We start from the raw sequence: 10,641 nt of genomic DNA, 5'->3' as shown, positions 1-10,641 counted from the left end.
GCCCCGGGCTGCCCGCCGCCCCGGGCTGCCCGCCGCCCCGGGCTGCCCGCCGCCCCGGCTGTCTCGCCGGCCAGGTGCGGTGCGGAGAGCCTTGCCCTCGCGTCTCCCGCGGCACCCGGAACGCTTGCCGAGGTGCGGCTGGAGCTGGGAGCCGGGGACGGAGACCAGCTGAGCTGGACGCGGGGGCTGGGAGTCTCGGAGCACGCGTCCCGCGGTGTTTGGTTTCCTTTGCTCCTTGCTCCAGGAACCCCTGTTAATGCCCGAGACTGGCGCGCCAAGGTGTTGAATGCAGGTTAGCAGCTCTCTGAAATGCCTTAGCAAACCACGTACTGCAAACGGTGGCAGCCTCCAGCCCCTTCCTGCAAAAAGCACTGGCAGGTCTGCAGTCTGTGGATACTGAGCAAAGACTTCCCGCTGGTCCGTGACTGAAGAAATGACCCCAGATGGCTCTGAGATCTCAAGGATCTTGTTCTTACCTTGTGCCTAAGGGAGGGGAGCACCAGAGAGGTGATGTGACTTGCTGAAGCTGGGAAATCCTTGGGTCAAACATCCTGCTCACCRGAGTGCCTGGAGTTAGCGGGGCTTGTAGCAAGAGCACGCTGTGCAGCCGGGTGGCAGCACTTCAGTCTGCTCCGCAGGTTTCTCCCTGTCCCCTCTCCCGTGGTTAGGCACTGGTGAGATGCCTTGTCTGTCTTTGATGTTGCTGGAATCCCTCTGTCTCCTGTGCCCCCTTCTGCATGTGGGCGGCCTCCGACTCTCTCAGCTCACAGCAATAGGCTAGTTCCTCTGCCATCCAGCTRAGCACAGTGTTAGGACTGGCTGCCTGTTATTTTCAAAGTATTCTTGACACTGAATTGTAATGTAATCTAGCTGTGGCAAACTGTSTGGATTTTTAAGCTCATGTCTTACCTCCTTTAAAGTGTAACACTGACTCTTTTTTCCAAAGATCTTGTAGCTTAACATGTAAATCATTTTGCATTAAGTAAGAATCTGGTCTCCCATTCTGCTGGTTTGGGGCACATGTTTTTACCTGTTGAAAACAGAAGACAATAAACAGAGTAAAAAGTTAGGATTCTTAATGTCTTTAGGGTTCTATCCAGTTCAAGGTGAAATTTTTATGTTACACTTTTTTAAAGAAGAGGTTGCTGGGGGCAATGCTGCTATCCTTGATATGTTTATGGCCACCAGATGACTGGTAAGAATTGGGAATCACCCTATAATACGTACATTGGTCCCAACTAGTCGATACTTTATCGAGAAACAGAATTGTCTGTTCTCCAGTGTGAATGTGGAACTTGAGAATCTAATGCCTGTCACCTTTTCCTTTCTAAAGGCACAGCAAACTAAAGATGTCAGCTGCAGAAATARCAATATGTATATAATAAACTTCATYCCTAGGAAGGAATTGGCAATTTGTGTGAGTGGCAGGATTTACATCACGTGTCTGACCCCGGTAGAGGGCAGGCACGAGTTAACTATTCCTGCCGGAGGAAGAAAGGAAGAGAGAAAAAAAACTAACGTGTTTCCTTTATGTCCCATGACTCACTTTTCCTGGGATCTATTATTTGTTGTTCTGAATGCAGCAATAAGATTTTTTTAGGAGCTATTGCTCAAATATCACGCAAAGAAAGGCTTTACTCCTTCCAAAGAGGTTGTCTGCTAGCTGTACAGACGTAACTATGGTTTGTTCTAATCCCATATGACATTTAGGTCTGCTCTAGCTGTTTTGTAAATCCTGGAGCAGGTGATACAATCTGTCCTTTATGAAATAGTTCACAGGCAAAGAACTGACTTGCCCAAAGCTACTAGGGAGCTGTCAGTAAGCTGCTGAAATTCTAACATTTAAGTGTCTTAGCTGTGGTCCCTTGAGTGGAGCGTGGTACTTGCAGCAATGTTTTCCAGGGATGGTGTGAGCATCTGGCACGGAAGCACGGCTCCAGGCCTAAGATGAGGCCTCGTGCACGCCGTTCTGCTGGAGCTGAGCCCCGTTGTGTGCAGTGCCCATCATGCTTCCTCTGCTTTGCCTTTTTCTTCCTCCACAGGGAGTGGATTCTCCCTACACGAATGGCACGTATGGCACCCCGTACCCCTCAGCTCCTGGATCTGCTCCACGCTACACCAGCCTGCCGCAAACACAGACTTACTATTCCTCCGGGCCTCCACGGACCCCCTACCCTGCGGAGTCCCCRGGCTTGTACAGGCCCCCTTCGCCCGCTCCTCCTTGGAGCTACAGCCCACCAGACTGCCCATCAGAAGGCTCCTCTCTTAGGCAACAGCAAGTTTCTGGGTACTCCCCACCACAGGTAAGATGCAGGTCCTGGCCAGAGCAACTTTCCAGCCAGGCCCTGGGCTGCCCCAGTAAGCCTGACTTTGTTGGGATAGGCRTTTGCCTTCCAGTGCTCAGAGCATGCTTGGTCCTGCACAAGGAAAAGCCCCAGTGGAAGAAAATTCCACAGTGTCTCCCCTGATGGATCCCTGAGTGTTTGGACTTGCTTAYGTTGTGCGGAGTCAGGCTTTAAACCATATAAATACATTTTCATGTCTTGAACAGATAGCCTTGCTCATTCTTATAAAAACTTGTAATCACAGTCTTCTGCAAAGAGTGCAAGTTCATGGGCTAGAAAAGCAGAAAACTGGTAATGAGTCTGACTGTGGCTCTTCCCAGAGCTGTTYGGAGGGTTGAAGTGCTCAGGACATATTTGTGTTGGCTGACTGAAAATGACTTTGGTGGGGGGGGGATGCTTGCTTCTGCCCTTTTCCTGCAGACTCCAGGAATGCCTGTCCCACAGTATCCCTACGGAGAAGCCAACACAGGCGTTACCCCGCAGGGGCCCGCACCACAGCCCAGACCCCAGGAGGAATCGTGGGCTCCCTCCGCAGTCTATGGGATGCAGCCGCGTTACGGGTGGCATGCTGCTTCGGCACAAGGGAACCCGTTCGTCTCCGAATCGCATCCATCCTGGACTGGCAGTGGAGTCCCTCCTTGCCCTCCCTCTTGGGACTCAAAGGTAACAGTTGTTGCTTTGATGACCTGTCATAGCTTGTGTGCAYGCTGTATCCTGGCTGCAGTTAATCTCTTAAGTTATGCCACTTTCCTCAAAAGCTGGTTTTGACTCCTGGGAATGTCCCTTTCTTTGGCTGCAATTGGTTTCTGTTATGTGGAAGCAAAGCAGAAGTTCTCTTAAATACTGCCCAGCAAAATCTTATTTGTGTACTGGAGACCAAGATCCGGAGCTGTAATTTCAGAAAGGTGCTGGAGATAACAGACCTGCCAGAGCAGGGCCTGRAATGGGACAGACCTTGACTGTCTTGCCTATTATGTTTTCCTGAAGCTGCTAACACTGTCAGAAATCCCCTAGTGAAGAGGTGTGTGTGATCTGTGGGTCAGTTTGCAGACTCCAATATTCCTCTTCAAATAGTTACCTCGGCAAAGACATTCTTTAAGTGTTTTTTTTTTTTTTTTTAACAAAAAAATATATGGAAGTGATGCGTTTGGTAGGGGGCTGTTCATCTCCCCTTCCTCTGAGTTTGATCAAGAGTTAAATGGCCCCCCCAGAGGCTTGGTCTCAAGGTGGCAGTGTTGGCAGAGCCCTGCTGGGGGATGTGGCTACAGGGACAGGGGTTACTGCTGTTTGAAACAGTTCAGAATGGCGCTGCCTACAGAGGAGCGTCATCTCCAGTACATCCAAATAGGCTCTTGCCAAAACCTTTTTAGCATTTGCCCTGTTCAGGTGTAATGAGTACTCAGTAGCTTGCTTCCCTTCCCTTCCCGCGCCCCCACCCCCAGATATTTTTCACACGTGCCTTCCTCTTGCTGGGGAGTCTGCGCCTCAGCAGGCCGGACACTGGAGCRCTGGTCCCTGTGTTCCTTTTTGGGACTTCTTGCAGGGTGTCGGGTTGCTAGGACGTGAGATACTGTGACATCATGGTGCGTGACGCTCTAGAAAACGCGGCCCAGATCCCTAGTAATGCCATGCTTGGCCCCTTTCTGCCCTGCTCTCCCGGATACGCACACCTCAAGGCAGTCACAGTGCCACCTGCCTCCCAGCTCCCTCGGGGTCTCCTCGCTCACCTTTTTAATGCAAGATGAGAGATTAAAAAAAACTGGCATTAGGGGAAATGCACTTAAAGATTTTTGCTTCTGACTGCAGGATTCTGCTTATGACAAATCCGAGCAAAGTGCAAACCAGCAGAACTACTATTCTGATGTCAGTCACCAGCACTCTGGGACAATGAATGATCACAAGGCGACTCCATTCAATGCCAAGCCATCCCTTTCAAACCCCAAAGTGCAGTACAGTGCACAGCCCCAAATGTATGATAATGTAACTCGGAAACTTTCAGCTGGGCATCAGGAGGCAGGCTGTAAAGCTGGTGACCAATCTTCAACAAATTCAGCACCCATCCCACCAGAGATTCAGAGAATCCTACACGTTACAGAGGAGGCTGAACAACTAGAACAAGAAGTGGATGAATTTGTAGGAAAAAAGACAGATAAATCCTACCGTCTTCTGGAAGAGATGTTGACCAAGTTGCTGTTGGAACTGGATTCCATAGAGACTGGTGGTCAGGACAGTGTTCGGCAGGCTAGGAAAGAAGCTGTCCACAGAATTCAGGCCATACTGGAAAAACTGGAAAGAAAGGGACTGTGAAAGTATTTCAGTCACAATACAGAGCTTGTTGCTGAGGTCCCAAAGAATTTTAGTTCTGTTAAATCTCAGTTCTTTCTCTCAAGTACTATTGACAATGAAAAAGCAATAAACAATCATTTAAAAATAATAATAATAAAAGCCCAGGCCCAGCAATGGACAAATAAGAGAGGATTGAAGCAGCAAACTAATTGTTTGGTCCAGGCTATGGAAAAGCAGCACCAGTTGAAGTACTCTACCATTGTAGAGGTCTCTCTGGGGTATCCATGTGCTTTTCATCAGCAGGAGGGAAAATCACTGTACAGAATAAAGTTCTCAATACCAGGCCCAATCTGTAGGTACCTCCTGGAGCCACAGCAGTTCTTTAAATAGCAGGAATGCGTGTCAAATTTTGTCACAAAGGTATTGCAGTATGCAGCCATAAAACAAGATTCTGGGCTTGTCAACTGCTGCGTGTATTTTCAGCTTATATCCCTGCCATGAAGACTGCTGTGTGTTGTCCTGGGGTTTGTTTGTTTTTTAGTGCACTCAAGTAGCTGCATTGAAGTGCTACAAGAAGTGACCATGCTGGCAGCCCAGTCAGCACAGCAGCTCAAGGGAATGTCACGTCACACAGTTTCTTCTCTATTGTAAAGAGCTATTCTGTGATGGTTTGTATGGAAATAGGAACACAGACTGGAACTCTCTGAATCCTGCCACTGAAAAAGACAGGTATAAACGGGAGAACAATGTGATAGAGCAGCCCTAAACAGTAGGATGTTTGGAAATGCTTTTTCAGGTCCCTTGGGTAAAGATCCACTTTTTAATTGTAATGTCCTTTCATATACTGCAAGTTTTGTATTCCACTGCAAATACCATACTCGGTGGCTCTGTACAATACACGGGAAGAGCTCAGTGTACTATTAACCTTCTGGTTACAATATGTTAAGTGAGTCATTAGCGTGTGTGACAAGATAATAAACCCTGACAACTTTTAAATGTCATTTTGTAATTAAGATGTCTCAAAGTCACTTTTCTTTAAAGAGAAAGTGTGCGTGAGATTGTGTTACTTAGACCTGGCTGCAGCCAAAATACCAGACTATCTCGGCAGCAGACAGTTGGGCATGAATGCAGCAAATCACCACTGAAAAGGCTTGTTCAGAGAGTTGTTGGGGATCGCTGTAGTGCCTGCCTGCTCCCAAGCAGTGCAGATGCTCCAGGAGCCYTCAGCCGTGGCTCTGGGAACAGTGGCCATATTTTGGAGGCAGGCAATCTGGACAGACGTTGTCTTAGCACGCCTGGAGCTGGGAGCGCTCTGACCTTGCGCTCCACAGGCTGGCAGCCAGCTGATGCCCTGAGGGAGCCCTGCAGATTCCAGGTTGGTAATAAACTGGGGTTGTGCTGCATGGGACTGACCTTTGCATCTGTTTGGATGCCTCTGATCACTCGTAGTGTGCGGTCTTGGGAAACAGCCTGCTCTGAGGTAAGCCAGGAAAGAGCTGAATGTCATGTCCTGGGACCAATAAATGCTTGATTGCTATTTTATTTTGTCCTCCTGTCAGGCAGAGAGCAGCCAGGCCAAGCTATCCGTGCTTCAGATTCAGCAGGAAAACTGACTTTTGAGGATCAGCAGTTACACTGGGAGATAAAGCAGATCACAATGAGCAGACTGATGTGCTGTTACTGTGCTGAGGACAGGAGGGTTCTGGTCAGTGGCCGCATACAGAAAACAATGGCTCAACCCCAGTGAATGCTCCTTTCTTTCTCTGATAAAGACAGCAGTGTCAGCAGCAAAAGCACGTTAATATGTGCTTTTGGTGTGTGCTTCTTTGTGGAAAATAACTGGTAAGAACGATTTTCACACAGCTAGCGCTGCTATCAGTCTCTYTAACCCTAGAGGAACAAAACACCACTGTGGTGTCTGTACCCCTTAATTTTATATTATAGAGTTGAAAGTCTCTTTCAGTCCTGTTTGCAGCATCCTGAAATCTTTCCCAAGAGATTGCTGCAGGCTCACTGAACTACCTTTAGATAGCAGTAACTTTACTTCATAAAATCTATTCTTTTAGATTTCTCTCTCTCCTGGCTCTCAGCAGCTGTCCCAGTAGGTGACYGAAAAAAGCCCACTTAATATTTTGTCCACTGTGTGACTGCTAGCGGGCTATTGGCTCATGTGAAAAGTTTAAGTAGTAGGAGGGGTAAACATGCATTCTTCCAAATTATTAAATCAAAGGTGGACAACTAGGAGATGAATGAAGTGAGTTCTCTTTTCAGCTTACAATTAAARTTACAATTACTGTTGAGAGAAGCAACCCTGATATTTAACTCTGCATATCCCCAAGCTTTGAACTCCTTAATTCTGCTCCCATGTGTTTGTTAGGCATGTGCATGGTTACCTTGCTGACTAGTGACAGATTTGAGCATGTGCTTTGACTCTAGGTAGATCCTGTAAGTTAGTGAGAGSGGAGTTTGATGTGGAAGTGGCCTGCTGCAGAGAGGACTGGAGACTTCCTTGACTCCAAGAAATAAATGCACAGAAAGGTCTCTCAGTGACAGTTCGAGGATTGCTTCTTGTCAATATGTATCAGGAAAATAACACCAATGGTTTGAGAYGCTGCTTTTGATGCTTCTTCACAGAGTAGATGCTCCAAGGGKGGGAGAGCTCAAGCGGTAAAACTGGACACCCTCTTGCCTATATTCTGGTCTCTGCTGCTGCTCAGCAGAGAGGTATCTGCAGAGGGAGTAGTTTGCTCTGTAATGGCTTGCTTGCCTTTAGTCATGATTTCTTAAGAACTCAGATATGCTCTTGTGTCAGGCAATTTATTGGTTTTAAGACACAAAAAGCTGGAATAAGAACAGATGCTCRAGGCAGAGGTCAGGAACAGGCACCAGTGAGGTGTTCTTGTAAAGCCCTCTCAGGAACAGCCCTCAGATCTCTTGCAATTCTTAGGATACATAAGCAAGTGCCTGGAGGAGCTGGCAGAGCAGGACAAGCTGCTGTGCTAGCAGTATAYAGATGACAGCCAGGACGATGTTTTGCATTAGGCAAAGACTGCAGCAGAGCCCGTGCTCTACTGAACTGAAGGAAAGCCTGGAGGGAGAGTACAAATGAGGCAGGTGGGAGGGGAAGGATGCTAAACAACCGCCTCTGCTGTGTGTTCTCCTCATGCTTGGGGCATTACTGAGTTCTGAAAACACCCATATCTGGCTAGAAGGCACTCCCTTTCTACTGGAGACAGATGCAGATTTAATTACTATAAGTCATATTTGAGTGGAGCCAACTAACAAAAAGACACCCATCCCTACAGAGTGCAATAGTTGCACTGRCTTCATTCTTCAGCCCCATCACCTTACCCCACGGCTCCTCTCTTCAGTGATTCAGCACCAAGCCCAGCTCTAGGTCTTGCAGGATTTGTGCTCTCTAAAGAGTTATTGAAGAGCTCTCTTCTTCCACTATAGCAGAAACCTGCTAATAGTTYCTAATAGCAAGGTACCCACCTGCTTTGCTGAATCAATCCCCTACAAATTCAAATTTTCATTCCCATTAAGARAATGGGCAGAACTGAAGCCTAGCTTTAAATGAGAATATACTTTCTAAAGCTGGTTTGTAAACACAACAGCTACTAGCTTTAGGGCAGATCTCCCTCCCTCCCTCTCTCTCGCGCTCTCTCCCTCCCAGCTATTGATGCGCTTTCGGAGCTCTTTCTGCTACTGTCACTTGAGTAACATGCCAGTTGACAAACAGGGCTGATGCGTCAGCCCTGCTGCAGCAAGGCAATACTTACAGGTATGTGAAAGAAAGGAGCTATTGGCTAGATTCAATTAGTCTGAAATTCATGGAACTGGCTGAAACTTTATTTTCTGTATTTATTTCATTTTTAGTAGCAAGAATTGCATAAAGAACAAAACTATTGCTTATTGCATCCTGCTTTCTCTAATACTCAGCACTAACTGTTAGTTGTCAGGGAAAAGAGGTAGTCAGCTTTACCAGCACAAAGACAATTGTGGAGCAATCCTGGTTATTTTACAAACTAAATAACACTGCAATGCAGTCAACTAGGAGTGAAGAAAAATACGTATACTCAGCTGCTGTAGTATCAGTGCTCTGTGGACTAGTACAAAGGTTTCCTGCTGCAGAGATGTGGCAAGAATGATATCTTTATCCATTTATAAGAAAAACTGTAAGTATGTGCATGGCATATGAGCCAGCCAAAGTCTGAGGGGAAGGAGGGAGGATGTTTTCTTTTCTTTTTTTTTAATGTTCTGGTGCTGAATTCATCAACATAACATTTTCCTTTAGTAGATTTCCTCTTTCAGAGTTTCCCTCTCAGCATGTGGGAAGRACTCATCAGAGGATTATGTAAACCCTTATTTAAAAGCACATGAAAGAATCTACCATTTCCACCCACTTTTTAATTTTATCATTTCAGCAAGCTTGGGTATTTGAACAGCTCTGTGAAAAGATATTACTGTGRATTACATTTCTAGCCAAACAGCAGCATTTTTGCATATCCATCAGACAGATGGTGGGTTTTATCTGTTTTCTGTGAAGCCTTGCAAAACCGGTAGGACTGATGCGGATTAAGGCATACCTTCCCTATTCCAGCTTGCAGAAAACTCCAGCTGACGTAACTGCGTTGTCCCTGCCGAGGCCCCGCTGCCTTCGATCACCTTCAAAGCAGGASTGAGGTGGGTCAGTACTTGGACAGGGATCTGGAAGGACAAATAAGATGCTGCAGAGAGAAATGTAGGTACGGTTTGTTAACAGAGAAGTGGTGTAGCCCCTGCAGAGAGTGGAAACAAGGTTTGTAGCCATATGTTTCATAGATGTATGTGAAACTGAGGGTTTTTAGCACTTCTGGCCATTGAAGTCCATCTAGCCAGTAATTAGTCCTCATGGTGGTGAAGGTGAGCACAGAGGTCCCAGCGTCCAAGGGGCCGATTCCTGGCAACAGGTTTCTCTTACTGTACCCGCCCACGTCCCAAGAACCAAACTGGAAAGTGTTCCTCTCTACTTATCACAAGGCTGGTCTCTACAGAAACCACCTTCTTGTCCCAGGGTTGCCTCCACTTCTCCAAGCACCACTCAGTATTAAAAGGGAAGTTCTCCTTTACTAAGGGACTAAGCGTACCTTCATAAGGCAAGGCAAAAGGAGTGCCAGAAGGTTTGAAAAAACAAACATTGAATAAGTGTCTTATGGTATCACGCTGAGGAGAGCCCTAGTTTCAAGTATTTGTCCGCACTGGGTGTAGGAGGCAACTGGCACTGTGGCATGCGCGTTTCCCTGAGAGGCTGCCGAACACAACTGGAACGAACAGGGCGAATCCCTGCCTGCCTACATCCGGCTTAGAGATGCAATAGAAAGTCTGAAGTCAAGACTAGCAATGATGTCCTAATTAGCGCTGGCATCAAACGCTTGTGATGGCGTCGGAACAGATTAATTCTGGTCACCATAACATGGAATGGGTACATCAATCTGCAGTGACACCATCATGCAGCTGTCCTGGTGTGGTGTCACTTACCTCTTGGCCCTCAACTATTCTTGCTGGAGGTGAGCAGGACAGGGGCTTGAGCTGCTCAAAGTGTTAGAGCCTGGAAAAATGAGGACAGCCAACCACTGTGTGCATAAGTCATCCTCTCCTTGCACGTAGCTTTAGCGCGTGAGGTAGGAGTTTGAGGCTGGCCTCCCACCTTAAGGCTGTGCCTGAAAAGCAATCTTCTGCTCTCTCACGTGTCTGCGTTAATAATAACGCCGCGATACCACAGCGCAGGCAATGCCCCTGCCCGGCGGGCTGCGCCGGCGGCCGCGGGGGAAGCTTGCCGTGGCTCGCCGTGCCCACGGCGACCCCGCGCCGCCACCCCGCCTTTGCTGGCAGGGCGGGTGCCTGGGTGCGGGGCTGGGGCCCGCAGCGCGCCCCGCGTGGCTCTGCATCGCGGCTGGCCCCCGCCCGACGGCTGGGGGGAGGAGGAGGAGGAGGAGGAGGAAGGCGGGCTGGCACAAGCGGCGGCGCG

The 10,641-nt window shown here is 48.0% G+C and overlaps 1 protein-coding gene across 3 annotated transcripts; it reads left to right on the top strand.

The window, feature by feature from the left end:
• The first annotated feature begins 74 nt into the window (after positions 1–74).
• On the top strand, positions 75–5,632 carry BAG4 (BAG cochaperone 4). 3 transcript variants are annotated; one of them, XM_085304172.1, is made up of 4 exons: positions 77–292; positions 2,043–2,303; positions 2,766–3,008; positions 4,152–5,632. In XM_085304172.1, the coding sequence occupies exons 1-4, from the start codon at positions 287–289 to the stop codon at positions 4,650–4,652; spliced, it is 1,011 nt and encodes a 336-aa protein (XP_085160298.1). In that variant the 5' UTR covers positions 77–286; the 3' UTR covers positions 4,653–5,632. The 3 variants fall into 3 exon arrangements, with proteins under 3 accessions (XP_085160297.1, XP_085160296.1, XP_085160298.1); XM_085304171.1 differs by having other exon boundaries at positions 75–2,303; positions 2,790–3,008; XM_085304170.1 differs by having other exon boundaries at positions 76–2,303.
• The last annotated feature ends 5,009 nt before the right edge of the window (positions 5,633–10,641 follow it).

Source organism: Rhea americana, unplaced genomic scaffold (genome assembly GCF_003343005.1).
Source record: "Rhea americana isolate MKP2758 unplaced genomic scaffold, rheAme1 scaffold_204, whole genome shotgun sequence".
Classification (NCBI taxonomy): domain Eukaryota; kingdom Metazoa; phylum Chordata; class Aves; order Rheiformes; family Rheidae; genus Rhea; species Rhea americana.
Note: the sequence above shows the minus strand (reverse complement) of the source record. Positions and strands in the feature narration are given on the sequence as shown.